At 37.4% G+C, this 21,786-nt stretch overlaps 2 protein-coding genes across 3 annotated transcripts; one reads left to right on the forward strand and one right to left on the reverse strand.

Moving 5' to 3' along the window:
• Positions 1 to 12: 12 nt before the first annotated feature.
• coq2 (coenzyme Q2 4-hydroxybenzoate polyprenyltransferase) lies at positions 13 to 8,574 on the reverse strand. The gene is made up of 8 exons (XM_052104755.1): positions 8,502 to 8,574; positions 7,727 to 8,135; positions 5,530 to 5,696; positions 2,916 to 3,037; positions 1,908 to 1,993; positions 1,590 to 1,723; positions 1,323 to 1,511; positions 13 to 173 (listed from the first exon to the last, which is right to left on the reverse strand). Exons 2-8 carry the CDS (start codon positions 8,100 to 8,102, stop codon positions 15 to 17), a joined length of 1,233 nt encoding a protein of 410 aa, XP_051960715.1. The 5' UTR covers positions 8,103 to 8,135; positions 8,502 to 8,574; the 3' UTR covers positions 13 to 14.
• Positions 8,575 to 9,462: 888 nt separating this feature from the next.
• LOC127627766 (major facilitator superfamily domain-containing protein 10-like) lies at positions 9,463 to 18,213 on the forward strand. Of its 2 annotated transcripts, none has more exons than XM_052104309.1 (13): positions 9,463 to 9,589; positions 10,400 to 10,558; positions 11,222 to 11,318; positions 11,438 to 11,541; positions 11,761 to 11,919; positions 12,051 to 12,239; positions 13,191 to 13,299; positions 13,460 to 13,571; positions 14,077 to 14,185; positions 14,409 to 14,499; positions 14,601 to 14,648; positions 15,257 to 15,346; positions 16,014 to 18,213. In XM_052104309.1, exons 2-13 carry the CDS (start codon positions 10,409 to 10,411, stop codon positions 16,115 to 16,117), a joined length of 1,362 nt encoding a protein of 453 aa, XP_051960269.1. In that variant the 5' UTR covers positions 9,463 to 9,589; positions 10,400 to 10,408; the 3' UTR covers positions 16,118 to 18,213. The 2 variants fall into 2 exon arrangements, with proteins under 2 accessions (XP_051960269.1, XP_051960276.1); XM_052104316.1 differs by having other exon boundaries at positions 9,504 to 9,589; positions 10,310 to 10,558.
• Positions 18,214 to 21,786: the final 3,573 nt, after the last annotated feature.

The following is a 21,786-nucleotide window of genomic DNA, read 5'->3' on the forward strand; positions in this document are numbered from 1 at the left end:
TACCAGCCCACATCCTAATTTGAAACTGAGTTCAATACTTCATATTGTTTATCGCTTCTCTTTTTCCATAGGTTGCCAGCAACTATTCCTAAGAATAAAAGCAGTCCAAGGTTTCGGTTCGAAGCAAATTTTTTCCAGCAGTCCTCTGGTCTGTTGATGTCCAAGCAGTAGATCTGTGATGTGAGATATATATATATATAGGGATGAAATGAAGACACACTTTGTCAGCTATGTGACTATAAATCTGTTATGTTGTCCTTTTTTAAAGGTGAAGTGATTGAATTGAAACATTCTACTATTCCAGCAAAAAGGAATATTTTAGGTTCAGTCACCAGCATTAGTGGCATAATGTAAACATAATTGATTTTGCCTTTTTTAATTTGAGGCACTTGCAATAGTAGTTAAATGGGTCCATTTTTGAGGGTTTAAAAAGGCAGAAATGTGAAGCTTCTCGTTTTTATAAAAACACTTTAAATCTTCTGTTAAAAATCATGTATTATTTGAGCAGTAAATCTGTTTAAATAATAATTTACTATCCTTTTAGGGTATTAGTGTTTACCGCATTGCATTGTCATGACAACTGAGTTGTAAAACGATGTAGCTTTACACAGAAAAGAGTAGCAAATAAACAAGGTTTATATTTTGTGGATATAATTTTGAAAGGGTGAGGGTTTTTTTTTAATTTCCCCTATTCTCCCCAATTTGGATTGCCCAATTCCCACTACTTGGTAGATCCACGTGGTGGTGCAGTTACTCTCCTCAATCCGGGTGGTGGAGGACAAGTCTCAGTTGCCTCCACTTCTAAGACAGTCAATCACGTGGCTCGTTGTGCATGACACTCGCAGCATGTGGAGCCCAATGCTATTCTACGCGATCCACAAAACTTGCCACACACACAACACCCTGGATTCGAACTCGTGACTCCAGGGGTGGTAGTTAACATCAATACTTGCTGAGCTACCCAGGCCCTGAAATGGTGAGTATTTTAAAGTTTACAGATTGGCCCCATTCACTTCCATTGTAAGTGCCTCACTGTAACCTCAATTTAATTTTAAAGAAAAGGAGGAATGAGTTAATTCTTTTGTGGTAATCAACATTGACGCAAATGCTGATGATTGAGCTTTACTTGCATTGAACCCAGAATATTCCATATTGGAATATATAATATGCAGCAACACCATTCTTCCAACATTGGTTCAAGTGACTGTTTGAGGCGGGGCTATCTGTGTGCCAAACCAATGGAAGATGGGGAGTGAGAACATTTGTTACACCACAGCAATGCTTGTCAAGAACATTCACTCTTGCACAACAAAGCTCATCACCTGGTGTACTAGATGAATGCCCACAGCAGACACTGCACAATAGTAAGGCAAAGTCTGGTCTGCATTCGCTCCTGCCAGAACAAGCCCTGACAACATTGCCACAGTAAATCCACTGAGCCACGGTTTAGTGTGCTCCTGGAACCTTAGCGCTGTAGACTTCACTCCCACTTTCACATCATCCTCTTTGTCCTACTCAAGAGAGAAAAGTCTGATAACACTTCCACAACATGCAATTGTGTAATGAGATGCATTACTGAGATAACGTACCTGATGGGCATAGATTGTGTCATAAATCAATGTCCACATTACTCCAGAAACATAAAGAGGTAAACACACAGACCAGTCACATGATCCCATCACAGCAGACCAGCCCAACAGAGCACCCCAATTAAAAGTAAGACCTGTGGAAAAAAAAATATAGAATGTTGAATCAGAAATACTTTAATTAATAGAAATTAATTAAAGTATTTTTTAATAACAGTTCAGCATAATTAAAAATGTTTACAGTTATGTGTAATAGAAATGAAACAATAGTTTTCAAAGTCAACCTGCTGCCGAGTGAAGCGTAGCATTTATGGTACGCACCTAAAACAAATTGCGGCCAATATGTGATTCTTTTCATGAGCGGGTATGTGACCACCAGCGACAAAGAGGCCGCTCCAAGAGCTATGCTAGATAGAGAGATGAAATTCACACAGTTCGTAAGTCTGAAAATTACAAGTTTATAATAATAATGATATAGTAATATAAGGATCATTGAAGTTTAGGACACAGGTGTAAAGTTCATAGAATGAAATCTTTGTCCATGTTGGTCTCAAACAGTTTTGAAAAACTTTTACAGCTTTTTAACAAAAAAAAAAAAGAACTATTATAATAATGACTAATACTGAAAATGTAAAGTACTGTAACCATGAAGTCAAAGGTCCTTGAATAAATGTGTGTGTATATAAATCATTATTAAAAAAAGGTCAAATATATTTCTTACAAATATAATTTGGTCCGTGCAAAATAAAGTTTTATTTTACTTCATTTGACCTGAACAAAATGTGTTTTGTAATAAAATGTTTAAACATTGATAAAAAAAAAAATAAAAAAAACTTCTAGAAGGTCTAAACAAGGGATCTTCTATGTTGTATTTGTCACATGACAACAAAATGGCTACCTGATTTGCTGGACAAATCAGTTTTTTCAAATATGAATATTTTAAAACAAAATAATTTCACTGATAATTTTGTTTTTTTATAATAATAATAATAATAATAATAATGAATATACAATATTCTTCTAAACTACTGATGGCAAAAAACAAAACACAGAATTTCTGCTTTTTTTTACATCGTCTTCTGAACGGTTACACCATCAAGACATTTTTTACTTTAAGCCTCAGAAAAATATCAAAATGTAACTCAGAAATTGAAAACTTAGGTGTATTCAAGTAATTGTTTTGTGTGAATTGCATTTTTGTATGTATTTTTGAATTACTACTGGACAAAAATTAAATGAGCGCTATGTCATTGACCCATAATTTATTTACAAGTATGTTACATTTCTCATCCCAAATGTAAAATACTCTTTTAAAAAACTATTAAGCACCTGTAGTAATTAAGGCAGAGCAGGACCCCGAGTGCTAAACTCAGCTGGCCTCCAAGGAAAACCAGAGCCCGAAACGGTGTGATCTCCCCTGATGCAATGGGCCGAGTGGCGGTCCTTGACACCTACAAGAAATGTGACAAGTCTGAACATTGCATTCCTGCAGCTGCCAAGATTAATTCAAGACAATCCACATTCGTCACTGCAATTAACAGCCAGCACCCACCCACAAGCCTAGCTGCTGTAATCATTAATCACACTCCTTTTCAAGTTTCAGCTTGATTCAACTTACAAAAACAAAAAAGCCCACAACCTAAGCCTTGAACACTTCTAATGACCTAGTTCTTTCTAAAAAATAATACAACAGTCGCACACAAGTTGTGTTATTACTACATTTAGTAGTTGTGTTTTGAGTATCATTTTATTGACTTTTTTTCTTCTAGCTACCTCTAGAAGCAATAACAAACATGGATAGTTTATTTACTTTTTCCCTTTGGTAAAATTCCTAGAAGCATATATAACATAGAAAAATGTTTTACTTAAAGATAGTTGGCTTGACAAAGACTTTTGAGCACTAACAGTGTTTTAAAATTTTCCTTTTTTTGGTAGCATACACAAAATTAAATGCGCTAGCATAGACTACACACACATATATATATATATATATATATACACACACACACACATACATGCATAAAGGGCTGTCAATCGATTAAAATCTTTTATCAAATTAATTACATGATGTCCCGATTAATTTAATCGCGATTAATCGCATATACAAATATTTGCTGAGAAAGCCCCTCATATAACAATAACTCAATATATAATAAAGTTATCTTTAAAATATATATATATAAATATTCAGATAAATAAATGCATTACATTCCTGTAGCAGAAGAGTTAATCATTGATAAGACAATACAAAAAGCGGCTTTAGAATAAAATGTATTGTTTACTACTATATTATTGATCATAAGTCAATCATTGGCATACAGTTCACAACAATCCATTTCACAAGTGAATTTGTCAATCAGTTCAAGATTTATTATGAGGGCTTGTTTAAGGACCCGTCAATGAACATCTGCGTCAGACATGCTTGTGTAGCGTCTCGGGTGTGTTGCATCATAAACACAACCTTTTTAGGTCACTGTGTCAAGTTAAATAGTTTAATACTCAATATTTAAACATCTTGAGATCCCTTAGATCGCATTTGCGCTCCGTGTGTTTTTAACGCAAGAACGTAACGCATGTGTTGTTCTGCCTATTGAAGTGTTTTCTTCACTGTATAAACTGTGCCTTCCTTATTATGGTCCGTGGGCATTGTGATTAATTGCGTAAATTTTAATGACATTAATTAAATCAACAGCCCTAATATATATATATAAAAAAGGAGGGTCAAGTGCTTGGTATAATTTTAAAGAAAACTTTTAAAATGTTTTAAAGATAAAGATTATGATAAATTCTGAGACTCAAAGCCAAAGAAAAAGCTGATTTTTTAAAAAATAAATCACAAATCAAGACAAAATTAAATAAACAAAAAAAATCTTCAGATTTTACACCTCAGGGTGTAAATAAGGTGGCTCTGGAAAAAAACTGCTTTTGTTTTTGTTTTGTTCCCAGTCATGTCACCTGTAACGGAGTACAATTTGTTTGTTGATCCGACAAAGCAATAAAATCTAAAGCATTACATAAATAATTTATCCTAGTGTCCAAAAGCATCTCCAAACAAATACAACCTAATAATTAATTATACATGCATACACAACAATGACTAAAGGTTTGCATACCACGCAGACATGATTTAAGTAATGAGATTTCACAGAATGAATTTCTGTGCCATTTGGGTCATCAAGTAGTCATGTGTCATGTTCTTGGTGATGAATACAGTTGAGTCATTTCTTTTTAATGAATTAGTTGAAATAGTTCACTAATCAATTAACAAATGGAGAATTGCAGATTTTCCTCCTCAATCAGTTGCAGAAATGTAAACAAAGATTCTGTGTGGGCCTACCCACGGTATGACCTACAGTGATCCTGTGAAGTATTTGGACACTAATGTCACATTGGAAATGTCTAAATGTCATTGCATTAGATGACAAAATATCATTCCATGTGTCGTCTGCAAACAAAACTGGACCTCTTCTCAGAACTAATTTCACTTTGCTGAGCCATTTAAGCAATGATTTTTAACCAACTGGTCTCAAAATGACTTTAGTGGACATATAAAGTCAGTTCCTCCCAGGTGACCTAGCAGAGTAAACACAGGTGTAGTTCATCACATTAACAACATGGACCTGCTCTACAACCAGAAAGTGTCCAAATACTGTCTGTTCATTTGAAACAGGACATCTATTATTTTATCATTTAACACCAGTCAAACTTCTTGTAGATGTTTGCTTGAAAAGAGTGGGGATTGTTCTATATATAGCATGTAAAGATACTTCCACTTTTTAAATTTAGTTTTTAATACAATGACATACATTAATTTTTAAGTTGCCTTAAGTGTCAAATCACTTTTTGGAACTTTTTTCTGCACTTTGGTGTTTCAGTGAAAGATAAACAGTAGTTTTTGAGAGCAAAGGAAAATTATTTCACTGCTTTCATGCAGTAAACATACCCTCTTGTCAAAGTCTTTATCCCACATGTCATTTATTGTGCAGCCGGCTCCTCTCATAAGCAAAGCTCCTAAACCAAACAGCGCAAGCATGTGCAGATCAGGGAGGCATCCAGGGTCTGCTGCCAGCCCAATACTCCATGTACATGGCAGATACAGCAGCCATGTTCCTACAACAAAAAATGTATTTGTGGACATTTTTGTACATTTAGGATATATTTTACACTCTTTTAGACCAATGAATTTCCACCTTTCCAGAAATTAAAAGGACACAGATTTTTAAAAATCATTCTGATTCAGACCAATTTGCTAGTGAATTATTTAGACTGAGATTTGTTAATTGATTTGTGAGCCATTTCAACTAATTCATTAAAAAGAACTGACTAAAAATCACTAGGCTTGCGAGCAGGCTTTACTCTACACAAGAGCAATATCTAGCTTGTGAAGTATTTAGATATTTATTATAGACATTTCCATAGCTTTTGAGAAATTATTCATTTCCATGTGTTTTAAAATTCTCTAATATGTCCAGGTTTCATGTCCATGGGAATCAATCCCACACACACACAAAGTAATTGGATTAGATCATTAGATAACCCCTGAAGCACAATGTGCACACAGCATCTGGCATCTTGCTATCTGGCTACAAACAAGTTACAGGAATATGTTGTGCTTTGTTGAGTTTAGAACAAAAAGTGACCTGCTCCATAATTTTGAGTCACTTTGACCCAGAAACACATTTTGAATTGTATGCACTGTAGTAATAAGGAAAGTCTAGTAATGTAAAAAGGTAGGCCACATTTAAATGATTATATCTCTGCAACGATTTAGATTAGAAACATACAAATTATATTAACTATATTTCGGTTTCCCCGATTAATCGGTGCCGATAGTTGTATTTTGGAACTATTGGTTATCTGCATTGGAGCGTTGGAGGATTCTACAGATAATACAGCGTAGTTCTACAGTATAAAATTAACCTATAGAAGTTAAATAAATAAAACAAATCACGTGGAGATTTGCTGTACCTAAACATTTCATCATAATAATATTCATCCATATTTTATCCTCACCTTAATGAATATTTTGTTATTTTTATTAGACAATCAAGTGCTCTTAATTGAAGCAAGGGCATGCAAAGAAAAATGTGACTATGTAAACATACCCCGTTATATATCGTTTCTCCACCATATTATCTTGTGAATAATAATAAACCTTAAACCTCTTTTAACCTCATCTGGTGAAATATGTACAAAATTCTTCATCTGGTGAATATGTACAAAATTCTTCATCTGGTGAATATATAGGCTATAAAAATCTTAATTTGGTAAATACTTATATATAGAGCAATGCAACAGGACCAAATCTCCATCAATTTATAATAAGTTTCCCCAGTCTTTCAGGCTTCATAGTTAAAAGTCCTGCATTATTCACAAAATCAGATATTATATTTCATATATTATTTTGGTTACATTTGTATTGTTAAATTGCATAATTTGTACTATTCACAAGTATTTACATTGATTTGTTAAACACATGCTAAAAAAGGTACTGTCTCTTTAAGAAAACCGGCATTTCTGTAAACAGCATCTGTTGACGAGAGAGGACTCGAATGGCTTTATCTCAGCCATGTTTTGCATAATTATATTTATTTTTGTTGTTTTTGATCAACAACTGACTGTAGAGAACAGAAAGGAAACTAAAAGAGACATTATTCATTGACAAATGGGCCACGTGGATCTCGTCTTTGGACACTCATTACACGGAACAACTTTTACTCAGTAGGAAGTGAAAGGATCTGCTGAATACTCCTCCACAATACTACACAATTACTGGAGAGTGAAATGTAAACATTTACCAGCCAGTTGCCAAATATATCAATTTAATTTGCATAGTGCAAAATTTGGTTGCACATTCGAGTGACTTGCTCTCATTGTAGTAAAGGGTTGCTCATAGCGTAAAAGATCGATATTGGGATTTAAGAATCGATATTGAGATTGGTCAAATGAAGGTTGTGATGCATAGGAAAATCAATATTGAACGATTTAAAAAATATCGTACGATTAATCTGTTATGTGTCTTTTCCACCACATTAATTATTGGTATCGGCAAAATCCTCTACTCAAAATGGAGCATGTCACAAAATTAAACAGAGCTTGTAATTGCATCCTGGACATAACAGATCTAGTATTCTGCTCACCTATGGGTTTGTCCAGTCTCATTAATCTGAGGTAGGGTTGAATGGATGCTGGGGCTGAATTCACAATCCCAGCAGGTGTAAGGCTGAAAAACCTCTTGCCATAGTTGTGACCCGCCAGTGAGGGTGACCATATTCCTTGTTTGTGAGCATCCCTTTTGTTGAAGCAGGATCCAGACTGACAGAGGGCTATGGCGACGTTTCCATGGTGTCTTCTGTGATTTGAGAAATAGGCGTTGATCTGTGGTAGACTCTTCTTTAATGGATGTGTCAGTAGTCTGGTGGACATCATTTTGTCTGTTGTGCTGTCATGACCAACAGAGTAAGCAATGTCACGACTGCAAAGTAACGAAGCACTGCATTGTGCTCTTACATTCATATGCAAATGAGGGACCTCTTTAGGAACAAAAACCTGAAAATAGAGACAGCAGATGAAAACAATACAGTGTTCAGATTTACTGACGAGTCATGGAAATGTCTAGATGAGTTATTATGGCTATTTTCTTTTAATACGGTTTGGCAAAATTATATCAAAGCAAGTTGAATACAGACATAAACACTAATATTTGAGCTATTTGTAAAGCTTACTACTATATTAGAAATTACTATTACTATTACAATGCCTTGAATGGGTTAACCAATGGTGTCACAACAGGCGTAACTAAAACGTTGGATACGAAAAATACATTCACACATAAATGAGATAACAGTTATGTGTGAATGCTCTTTAATAATGATTTTATGTCTATGATTAACAATTTGTCGATTTTGAACTTACTGAACTCGGTGACAAATGAACCCTTTCAATGCGCCGATGCTGTGTTCCCCCGGAAACGTCTGTTATGCGTATGGTTCCGTCTTACAATTTATACCAACTATAATAAAATACTATACACATATATTATAACATTATAATAATATAAAACATATTTTATTCATTTAATTAAGTTAAAATGTAATTTGATAATTTTTTTTATTGTAGATATTTTGTGTGCATTTGTTCAGTGTTGACAACGATATTGCCTTATAAGTCAACGGAATTGAATAGGCATACATAATACAGTGTGTGTTTCTGTGTGTTTCTGTGTGTGTGTGTGTGTGTATATATATATATAGTATATATATATATATATATATATATATATATATATATATATATATATATAGTAGCCTATATTTTAGATTCACACATTTCAATTCCATGAAAACTAATCCATTTAATAACATTTATTACAAAATTAAGGGGATGAAACGTAAAATATCCCCTTAATTTTGTAATAATTAATAATTAATTAATAATTATATATATATATATATATATATATATATATATATATATATATATATATATATATATATATATATATATATTATTATTATTATTATTATTATTATTATTATTATTATTATTATTTGTATGGGGATGCATTTTCAGAAGGGAATATAAGAAAATCTGTGAGACCATCGCAAAACATTTTGGACTGGGTCTTGTCCAAACCACTGTAAATCTGAACGTGACAATAAACAAATAAATGTAAACATTTTGTTGATAAGAATGGAAGAATGATAGATTTTATATTTGTTTAATGTTATTTTTTAAATGTTTGTGGATATTATTTTGCCGTTTTTAATTGCAGTTTGCATAAATCTTGTGGTGTCATGTTTATCTGCAACCCTTCCATGTGTGGCATTTTAAATATTTATTCTGCGCTCCGTACAGAATAGACAGAAATCACACTCTTGTGTCGTAGCTGGTGAAAGGCGACACCGCGCTTCCTGGTGTGTGTTCACGAGCGATGGGAGAGTTTGTAGAAAGTCGCGCATCTTCTGTGAACTCTGATTGCGAACTGTGTCTGTGATATTGAGGTAAGATATCAAACTGACTGTATTAATCTTCAGCATAACTGAGTTGACAGCGGTAAAGTCTTTTTTAAATTAGTTACAGTTAAGTTGTGAGCAGTCTTGCCTTGAGGCTATTAAGCAAACTGGATTCAAATACTTATTTGTGTACGCGTTTCAATGTGTTTATTTTGTAAACCGCCTAATGGGAGTTAGCTTGGAGTTGTTTTAAAATCAGTAATCAATTAACTGTCAAATTAAATATTCAGTAGGTGACATTTATAATCATGTAGAAACAAGTGTTTGAAAAACCTCATTCATATATAACTTTTAAGGTTAAATTAGTTATATTGTAATACTACATCAACGTTACCACAGCTGTTTAGCTCGAGACGGAGCACTTGTATTAAAATGAGTGAGAAATTGGAACGCCCAATATAGCGGATGTAGAAAAGGAAGTCCCGCCTTACAGGTTAAAGAACCAATCACCTTGTAGACGCAGACTTCGCCTGTCAATCAACTCAAGAACGCACATGCGCATTCGCTAAATTGGCCTGAAAAATTGCGTTAGATTTAGATTTCGGTCTTTACCCATTGAAGTAGATACTTTTATGCCGCTTGTTTATTTAGAAAATAGCTGCCCAGCCTGCCAGGGAGCATTCCAAAGATGGCCACCTAGTGAATGGACTCACCTTGAAAGAGACTTTGCCTTTACTTTTTTCTATTTTATGTTTTGTTTTTCTCCAGTGACTCCTCTAAAAGCTCACAATTCAGTTAATTGACCACAGATGATGTTTTAAGTGTTCTCAGACGTTTAAACGATTTTTGGATCACCAGAGTGGAGAAATGGCAAGTGACAAAACTTCATCTGGTGAGGATTTCCGCTCTTCCAGAGTCATCAGGGTGGTTTTCTTGGCACTGCTGCTTGACTTGCTGGGTTTTACATTAATACTACCCTTGCTCCCCTCCATCCTGGACCACTACAGTCAAACTGGGGTGAGGTTCTGGTTCATGATTCTGTATAGCCTAGATCAGTGGTTCCTAACCCTGTTCCTGGAGGCGCTGCACATTTTGTATATCTCCCCTATCTGACACACCCAATTGAAGTTTTGTAGTTGAATCAGGTGTGTTAAATTAGGGAGATTTCCAAAACAGGTAGTGTTGTGAACCACTGACCTAGATTACTTGCACATTTAACCATAGATATAGATTGTTTGTCTTTACATGATGCAGTAGATGTCATTCTCTAGTCCTGACATGTTGCCCCTATTATGTCCCACTTATTTTTGTCTAAAACATAGAATTAACATTTCCTGCTCTTACGGCAACAATGACCTAAGCATTTACACACTTTAGTGAATTCATTTCTAATATTTCAGCTTAGTTTGTTCAAGAGACAGGTCTGTGGAAAGCCAAGAAGCTCGGAGTAGTTCTTTCTCATTAAATAAAACTGACAATGAATTAATTCGCTTTTTTAATCGACATGTGAGCCCTTTCAAGCTGCCAGAAATACTTGGTTGTGCATAAAGTTTTTTCCCCTCTCTTTTTAGATTTGTTTCCCACTCTACAGCAGCTATTGTTAAGAATGGTACCCAATTAATATCTTTCAAAAATAGCTTTTTGGATTGTAACGTCTGCTTCACTTTTTGCATTCCACAGGACAGTGTGTACCAGTCATTACAGAGCATAGTGGACTGGTTCAGAGGCACAGTTGGAGTTCCTCAGGAAACTAAATATAACAGTGTTTTTTTTGGAGGTAACCTTTTACTCTAGCTGATCTTGGGGTTTTGTTTCAATCCAGCACATACTGTAATTTGAATTGACCTTTTGTACTGAGCACATTTAAATTAATTCTCTTTATCTCTGGTGTTTTAGGTCTGATAGGCTCTCTCTACTCTTTTCTACAATTTCTGTCATCACCCATTATTGGGGCTCTTTCAGATGAATATGGAAGAAAACCAATGCTTCTTTTAACAACTGTAGGTATAGACTATACCACAATACGACAAATAAAATAATCAGTTGGACCCAGACAGTTATAGATTTTATTTGTGTAATTTAAGATGCATGTGCCTTAGCCGTAGGGATTATATAAGCAATCAATCAATAATGCATTGTTACATTTAAGTGCTAATATTGCACCTTCAAGCCTTCCAGGCCCCCTAATTTGTGATTGGAATATTTTCCTTGTGTTTTAGGTGGGTCTCATAGGCTCCTACATTCTGTGGGCTTTTTCACATAGTTTTAGCATTTTCCTCCTGTCTAGGGTGGTGGGAGGACTTTGTAAGGGTAATGTCAGCCTGTGCACTGCTATTGTGGCTGACTTACCTTGCCCTAAAGCAAGAAGCAAGGGAATGGTGAGTAAAATCATATAATTGGTGAATATTTACTAGATAAATATATATTTTTTAAAACAAAACAGAAATAGCTTCAAGCAATGCCTTTTATTTGTAATTTTGTTGGTTAATCTGTTTTATTATATTGTCAGGCAATGATTGGTGTTGCATTCTCTTTGGGATTCACACTGGGGCCGTTAATGGGAGCATACTTTGCTCTGAAGCTCAAAGATGCTGAGATGTTTTATCAAGGCCCCGCCATGTTGGCCGTCCTTTTTTCTTTAGGAGACCTGATCTTCATTTTACTCATGCTGCCAGAGACTTTACAAAAGGACAGCAAGGTGACCATATGCAATTCACAGAGGCCAAACAGCAAACATTTAATAATCCGTTATTGAATCAGATTACTGACTAAATGCTAAATAAATAAACTGACTATAATAAATCGATCAGGCACCACATTAAATCCACCTTCCTAATATTGTGTAGGTCCCCCTCGTGCTGCCAAAACGTCACCAACCCACATCTCAGAATACCATTCTTTGATGCTATTCTTCTCACCACAATTATACAGAGTGGTTATCTGAGTTACCGTAGCCTTTCTGTCAGCTCGAACCAGTCTGGCCATTCTCTGTTGACCTCTCTCATCAACAATGCGAAGAACTGCCGCTCACTGGATGTTTTTGTTTTTGGCCCCATTCTGCATAAACTCTAGAGACTGTTGCACATGAAAATCCCAGGAGATCAGCAGTTACAGAAATACTCAAACCAGCCCATCTGGCACCAACAATCACTGAGATCACATTTTCCCCGTTCTGATGATTGATGTGAACAGTAACTGAAGTTCCTGACCCATATCTGCTTGATTTTCTGCATTGCACTGCTGCCACTCGATTGGCTGATTAGATAATTGCATGAATAATTAGGTGTGCAGGTGTTCCTAATAAACGTTTAGTATGTATATACAGTCTTCTCTAATATTGCAAATATGTAGTGACGAACCCTTGTTTGCCATGTGAATAGCCTAGTTGCTGACATGGCGTTAAAACTAACTAACTTATTAACTAACTAACTAAATAAATAATAATAATAATAGCATGTATATACAGTATATATTATTAAATTACAATCAGTTGGCCTGTCAGTGAACTTGTGTATATTATTCAACTGTGATATTTTGAAATAGACTTTTATCTTTTGGTACCTTAATAGACATAAAATTAGTTTGTTCAAATTTGTTTAATTGGAATTGTTGTAAATTATGAAAGTGAGGAATGTTTTCCATTACACAGGAATCATCAGAATCATCAGGTGTTCCACAATCTGGAGATTTTCTTAATCCTGTAGCACTTTTCAATTTCACTGCTGTCACAAGAACAGAGAATCCACCATCTGAACAAAGTGAGTTCATGAAGTTTCACCAAATCTATATGTCCAAAATATAACATGTTTGAAATGTTTTAGTATTACCCGATATTATAAGCATGTGTTATTGCTCCTTAAAGTCTCACAGTATTTTGTTCTAATAATTTTTTTACATATGTATTTATTTTCACAATAGAAATGAAAAATCTGAAGATGCTTGGCTTGGTCTACTTCACATATCTATTTCTCTTCTCTGGGTTGGAATTCACTTTGAGTTTTCTAACACATCAGCGCTTTCAGTTTACAAGGTAAGGCTTAAAGTTATGGCTAACATAACAACACTGATGTGTTGATGCCACTGAAACCTAAAGAATACTGTTGTGGCAAGAGCACCAGTTGCAGCAGAACTGAAAATGTAAACCGCATTCAAATAACTGTTAAGTGCAACATTATTAAGTATTCCATTGTGTTAAACAGACACACTGCACTCCGCAGATGATTATCAATTTTGAGGCCAGGGCACAACTTAAGACATGAAGTGTTGTGACTCATCATGAAGCAGTGAAAAACAGCATGTAGGTGCATTTGTTTGTGGCCATCATGAACTAGGAAGTTAAAAAAGCAAGAGTTTAGAACCAGGAAGTTTTCAACAATTTATAATCTATCACAAACAATAGGAATGTGACTCAGCAAGATGTTTTGCTTAATCAAACCATGACATATTGAAATCAGTGTGTTGTGATAACATGATGAGCTGCTGACCCCTTTGGTTTTGCCTAAGGTTTTTAAAAACACTCATTCCTTCTGTTGTAGCATGCAGCAGGGGAAGATGTTCTTTTTCATTGGCATTACCATGGCATTAATCCAGGGCGGATATGCCCGCAGGATCAGACCAGGTCATCAGATCCAGACTGTTAGCGTGGTAAACTCTGTCATCCATTACAGAATCACGAGCCAATTTAAAAAAGCATAATTTTCATACTATTTTCTTTTCATTTAAATGTGACTTAATTTAATTATTATCAATTCATTATTGATTTAATTCTCAACAACTTAAAGGAGGCACTCAAAAGCCTGTAGCTGATATAATAACAAAATATTTGTTTTCATATATATATATATATATATATATATATATATTTCAGGCAATTATATCCCTTATACCAGCCTTCTTGCTCATTGGAATAGCATGGAATTTGACACTCTTCTATTCTGGTTTATTTTTGTTCTCCTTTGGTAAGCAAGTATGCATGTATCAATTCTCATTATCCAAATGCATGCATTGTTACAGAGAGAACAATTCAATTGTAATGATTTTTGTATTTAATTTTTGCCAGCTGCTGCTATTGTTGTTCCATGCCTTTCAACGCAAGTGTCTGGACACGGTGAGTTGTTTGTGGTGTTGGGTGTAATTGGATTACACGTTTAGTAATTAGTTACTGTAATCTAATTTTTTTTAGGCACAAAAAGTAGTGTAAATATTACATTTTAAATTATTGTAATCAGATGACAGTTACTGACTTTCAATGATAGTATTTACTTTTAAGCTCATTACTTGGGTTACAAATATTTAATAAAAAATATTTATGTGTAATACAATTAAAATGTGAATTAATGTGTTCATATGCACGTCTGATTGTGTTTCTGTGACCACTGAAGGGTCTGCGACAAGGAGAAAATAGACATTAGTTTGAATTTGTTGAGCGGAAAAAACTTTATTTTAGAAAGTAACTTAAAAGTAATTAGTAATGTGATGACTTATTACTTATTGAAAAAGTAATCTTATTATAATTTTAGAAAGTAGCTAGTATATTACTTTTTTTGTAACTTACCCAACACTGTTTTTTTGTCTTGTGCCATAAGATTTTCATGAATTCATCAAGAGCTACAAGCAGCCAATGATTTTAGTCAGTTATTTGAGAGACACATTTTCTAGCCTGAACACTGCATGGTGATATTAATAATGATGTGCTATACTCATTGTATGTGTTAGGCTCAGCCAATCAGAAGGGAACAGTAATGGGAATCCTTCGGAGTCTTGGAGCTTTAGCTCGAGCACTGGGCCCAATTGTGGCTTCTTCAGGTAAGCAAGAAGCATTTGTATTCAGATTAATAACCTGATCCAGTCAATCTAACAAGTTTAAACACCATTGTTCACAACCCATTTTACTTTAGTTTACTTTTTCTAGTGAAGCAGGATATGCAATGAGAAAAAAGAGAGAGAAAAAAAACGTAGGGTTAGACTTAATTTTGTACATCAGGAATTGACTGGATGGTGAAAGTGCACATTAAATACCAGACTGGTCCTAAGTGGTTGGAGGGGAGGGGCTGAAAAGTAAAAGGGATTAGTGATGCCAGCTGAGAAGGAAAGTAATTTCAGAGGCAGAGAAAGTATTACATTATGATAAAAGATTATGAAGACCAACTTAAAAATAAAATGGATTAACATGCAATAATGAATCATAAACAATAAAAGTTGGACTGCATGTTAAGGAGGTAAATGGGGCCAGTTTTGAATTCATGTTGACTTTAAATGTCTCTTTTAGTTTACTAGAGTACACATTATAATAGCATTGTACACAATGTACATTGTACACAATGCTATTATGAAAAAACAAAAACATAATTACATGGAAATGTCTCACCTATAATACCAATATAATTTACTCACAAATCAATCTTTACTCTTGAGTTTAATTTTGTGGCACCTCACAACCCCAAAACATAATGTTTTTTGTTTTTTTTTCTAGTGTACTGGTTGGCTGGAGCGGAATTATGCTTTATAACCACTTCAGTGTTCTTTATAATCCCTCTGATTTTACTGAGCAGACTGAAAAGACAGAAAGAGGAGTAATATCGAGAGTTTTAAGGAATCACTGTTGTGTCATTAAGGTCAAACCTCTTCTCCATTGTTGCCTTAGTGTCACTTAAGAGATCTTCCATTTAAATGTTTACACTGTACAACACAATATACCAACACTTACAGTATGAACATACTTTGTTTTACTGTTATTTTTTGTTTTCATTTGTATATGTTTATTCCGCTTTAAATGTAATTATTGTTTATCGGTACAAACACAATAAGAACAACTTGCATTTATATATATATTAGGGCTGTCGATTTAACGTGTTAATTCAGTGTGAAAAAACATTAATTTTATAAAAAATAACGTGTTAAAGAAAATTTCCGCAGTTAATCGCAGTGCCCCCGGACCATATTAAGGAAGATAATGCAAGCTTGTAGTACCACCTGTTTACTCCAGAGGGCAGTAAGCAAAACTTAAACTTATGGCAACACAGTTTATACAGTGAAGAAAACAACCCTTCTGCAGGTAGCACAACACAGACATGCGTTACGTTCTTGCGTTCAAAACACTTAATGGAGCACAAATTTGATTTAAAGGATCTCAAGATGTGTTTAAATATTGAGTATTAAACTAAATATAACTTGACACAGTGACCTAAATATTTTATGTTTATGACGCAACACACCCGAGATGGTACACAAGCATGTCTGATGCAGGTGTACATTGACGGGCTCTTAAACAAGCCCTCATAATAAATCCTGAACTGATTGACAAATTCTCTTGTGAAATGATTGGCTTATGATCAATAATATGGTAGTAAACAATACATTGTATTCTAAAGCTCCTTTTTGTATGGACTTACCAATGATTAACTCTTCTGCAAGAATGTAATGCATTTTAATTATATTAATATTTTTATTTTATATATATATATATATATATATATATATATATATATATATATATACCACAGTTAGTTCCGGTCCTCGAATCTGATTGGATGAGAGACGTTCCATGAGCACTGATGGTGTGACAACATCAGCACTCGGACGCTTCATTGTGTGTATTAGTCCGCATTCATGCTGTTCTAAACTAAAGTGTATCTGTTAGGAGTTACTGGATTTATTTTTGAAATTGCATATGTTAGCCAGCAGGTGGTGGCAAAAGATAATTCTTGTGTGTAATACGAGCCAATCCATAGAACTGCTCTCTGTGATCGCTGTATTACTAATACATTACCAAAACTAGGAAATAGCTTTAAACAGCTATAAACGGACAACTTCAGGATTAAGGCTTATGCTGAGATACACAACAGACTGATTTATTACAGAACTCAAGTGCTTACCTTTTATCGGAGTTTCCACATTGGATACATACTGTTTAAAATGGCGGAGGATATCGCTGTTCCTATAGTGAATGACACTTGCATACCCACGCTTGGGCGTCTATTTTCCACTGAAAAAGCAGACAGCATCTCTGCTTGAGTGTGGCAACTGGTGATTGCACAAGCTCCATCTCTCTCTCTCTTTCTCTCTCTCTCTCTCACACACACGCACATCCATCCGTCTACCCTTGTTTAACCAATGACTTGTTAGAAACAGCATAAGCTGTGATACTATTTCTGAAGTGAACTTTTTGAATTGCTAACAGAGGCTTGGACGCATTATTTGTTTTGAACCAGCAACGGTAGATTCTGATTGGTCACGTAAGAAAGTAGTTCCATGCAAAAATGCGTTTTTATGACTGTGCTCGGTTTTTCCTAATTTTTTTAAATGTCCTTGTTCATTGAACTGTTGTATATAAGCAATATCACACTTGCAATCGTGCGATATGGCCCTACATCATCACTGCTGTGATTACCTACGGCACTCAGCCATAGGCCATGTAGGGCCATATCGCGCACTTGCTTGTGTGCTATTGCTTAAATATATATAATTTTTTAAATATTTAAGGATAACTATGTTTAATTATATCATCATTGTATATTGAATTATTGTTATGAGGGGCTTTCTCAGCGAATATTTGTATATGTGATTAATTGCGATTAATTAATCAGGACACCATGTAATTAATTCAATTAAAAATGTTAATTGAGTGACAGCCCTAATAAGTAATATATATATATATACACACACAAACACACACAGATACTTTTTTTTAATCAAATTTTCTTAAATAAAGATGATTATTGTCAGCCTGAGTTTTTTTTAAATATATATATATTTATTTGCATGTCAATGGCTTTGGATGCATGGCAATAGAAAATGTTTTGTTTGTTACGCTGATCAGTATGGAAGTAAGTTGTCTTGGACTTACAGTGATACCTAGCATAGATGCAGCATCATTCAAGCACAATAGTTTTCAGTAAAGGATACCATTGTACAGGGTGGTTACTGAGATTAATATTGTCTTCATGTGCTATCGGAATTATCCTACTTCCCACTTCGGAAGTGGTAATTACGAGTATGTCGCAGTCAAGTGCTTTGTTTTCAGAAAGAACAGGAAATGCAGACGACGCCAGGACGACGTTCTTTCATATATATTTCTTGAGGAACTTTTATTTTCACACCATAATATATATTCGTCAGTTAGCCTGCTGACGATAATGCAATTTTGGTCAAATAAAAGCTATTTTAATGGTGTATAAATGTACAACATGCATCAAATAGTTGCTGATATACATAAATGAATATGACTGAAATGTCCTAACAATTAGCTGTATTTAGAAAAAAATTATAAAACCTGTCATTCACTACAGAAACGACTAATTCCATCTCAGAAGCTAATGCAGAGTATATAAGACACGATTTTAGGCCCTATTTTCACTCGCCGACAGTTTTGTGGAAATCGCCGACAAAAGCCCGAAATCGTAGGCAAATCGGAACTCGTTCCCGTGAGCGATCTGAGAGAAGCGCTGACGTGTCACCGATATCAGCAAGATATCTGGCATGTTAAATATCTGGACCTGTCTGCGATTCCAAATCATGCAATGTGAAATGTTTTTTGACTGAATCCAACTGCAGTGTTGACCTACAGCCAACAAGAGAGCAAGAAACGGGGCACTGGAAGTTTCAGTGGTCCTGATGTACCTGCAATAGAATGGTGTTTCCCAACCACTGTGCTGCGGCACACTAGTGTGTGCACATCTCCCACTTTTTATGTGGGAAACTCGTAAAATCACCCGCTGTGTCGCTTTCTGTAACTCTTGTCATATGGAGGGCATTGCAGTGCTTGACGCTGGGTTCAGCCTCCAGAACCAAATTAAAACTGCCACGAGAAGTCGTCTGTCCGAGGCAAAGACACAAAATATAATGACAATTGCCTCAGCATCAGTCTCCCTGATGCGTTTGATTACACACAGGCGAGTTTAAGTTGATGCGGACCAGGAGGAAGGTTTGAGTTCTCTTACGAGAGGTTCTCTCGTATTGCGTAAGCTAGCTTACGCTACGGGAAAGATTCATCTTTTCTGAGATATTGAAGCCAAAAAATTATCCTTAATTTTTGTATCCATTGTCAACGCAGTGCGGCAGCTGCAGACCTTGATCGGGCTAGCTAGCGAGCTCATAGGTTGCTCTGCGGCAACTGCTGCAGCCTATAGACGAGCTTGGGCGAACTCGCATCCAATGAGAGGCGTCCGCGCGCTCACTGCAACAAAGCCCGCCAAAATGGGCGTGACTAGAGTGCATATAAGCGTAGTTCGTAGGCAGGAACCCTGATTTTCTTCTCTTCAGCGAAGCTCTTCGCATCTCTGAACTGGAAGCCGCGTCGCCGTTCGAGGGGCATCAAGCAAGCGTGGACAGCGCTCGAAGAAGCCGGCCGTCTTCGCCACCTTCAGCCGTCCTGCGAGCTACGCCATCCGGCGACGTATCCTTTTTAAAGCAAGCTAGTTCTTATGAACTTCACAAAAGAGTACGAGTGTCTTTTTAAAGATGCCTCGCTCCACTTGCGCCTCATGCCGCGCCCCTCTCAGCACCAGAGACCGCCACGTCATCTGCGCTCTCTGCCTGGGACTGGGGCATGCAGAGCTCGCCCTCGCTGAAGGCGGATGCGATATCTGCGAGGAGCTTCCGATGTCGACCCTGCGGGCTCGACTCGAAGCGCTCAGGACCGAAGCCGCCGCGCCGCCTTCCATTCAGCCGCGCAGTAAAAAGCGCCGCTCTCAAAGGCTGCCGGAACCAGTGGTAGAAGCGATTGCCTCGCCGGAGCCCCTCCCTCGAGCATCGCCTTCACCCTCCCCGCCCACCCGGGACGCGCAGTTGCCGCCGAGCGGCTGCTCTGCTGCCATCTCGGACGAAGAAGCGGAGGATAAGGGCTGTTCCATCATGGCTTCGGACAGCGAGGAGTGGTCAGGCTCACACGCCTCCTCCTCGGCCCAGGAATCCAGCAGGACCCGCGCCGGAGTCGAAGGGGAACTAACGCGCCTCCTCACACAGGCCGTCGACCGCCTCGGGCTCGAGTGGTAACCGCCCCCTGAGCAGGCACCCAACAGACTCCACGCCGCACCTTTGCCCGCCCTCCGCGAGATGGCGGTCTAAGCTGGTGCTCCCGTCTAAGGCCTGCAGAACTACTTCCGCCTGTGTTGGCCGCGCCTATACCGCCGCCGGCCAAGCCGCATCTGCTCTGCATTCCATGGCCGTCTTACAGACAGAGGCTGTTTCAGATCTGACTAGCCGACTTGTGAGAAGCTGAACGCACTACGCGCCGCTCTCTCTGTCTGGTCTCTTCGGTTCCGCGGTGAGTGGCATTGTTGACCGTTTCTCGAAGCCCAAGCTATGAATCTCTTTCTGCCTCGTCGCGCAAGCTCCTCTGCAGGCCGCACACGTGACCAGCCTCCTGCACAAGCCTCTTCACAGCGCCCAGCTCAACAAGCCAGACTTCTCAGCGTCGACAGGGCGGCCGCCCTCGATCGCGCTCAGACAGCCGCCGCAGACCGCCGCCCCCCTGCTAGCCTCGGCCTAAGATTGTACTGAAGCCTGAGCAACCGAAGTCCTCCTAGCGTTGTTGAGAAAACGACGGCTCAGTCCCGCCACGGCCGGACCACCGTCAAAGCTTCGCCCCCTGTCAGTCCCCTTCTCTCAGGCTACTGCAGTGGTGGATTCAGCAGCCAACAAGCTGGTGATACTACCCGTTTGCCTGCACTCAAACGCCGTTTTCACGGCGACCCAAAGAAATCTTGTAAAGAGTTAACATGCCTTATGTGTAGAAAATGTGCCCACAATCCAGTGCTCACCCCTACACACAAGCATTACACATCCCGTGTCCCTATCAGAGCACACTCACATAAGCGGTTACGACCCGCTCGAGTGTTAGGGTTAATAAACGCGCCCACGAGCCCGTGCGCGCGCCCCTCCTCTGCCCGCTCTGTCACACGGCCAGCTGTATGTAAGTCCCGTACGCCCCCTGTCAGTCCACTTCTCTCAGGCTACTGCAGAGGTGGATTCAGCAGCCAACAAGCCGGTGATATTACCCGCTTGCCTGCACTCAAACGCCGTTTCCACAGCGACCCAAAATAAAGCCTTATGTGTAGAAAATGTGCCCACAATTCAGTGTTCACCCCTACACACAAGCATTACACGTCCCGTGTCCCTATCAGAGCACACTCACATAAAGCGGTTACGACCCGCTCGAGTGTTAGGGTTAATAAACGCACCCACGAATCCGTGCGCGCGCCCATTCTCTGGCCGCTCTGTCACACGACCAGCCTTATGTGTAGAAA

The sequence above is a fragment of the Xyrauchen texanus genome, chromosome 3 (genome assembly GCF_025860055.1).
Source record: "Xyrauchen texanus isolate HMW12.3.18 chromosome 3, RBS_HiC_50CHRs, whole genome shotgun sequence".
NCBI classification, from domain to species: domain Eukaryota; kingdom Metazoa; phylum Chordata; class Actinopteri; order Cypriniformes; family Catostomidae; genus Xyrauchen; species Xyrauchen texanus.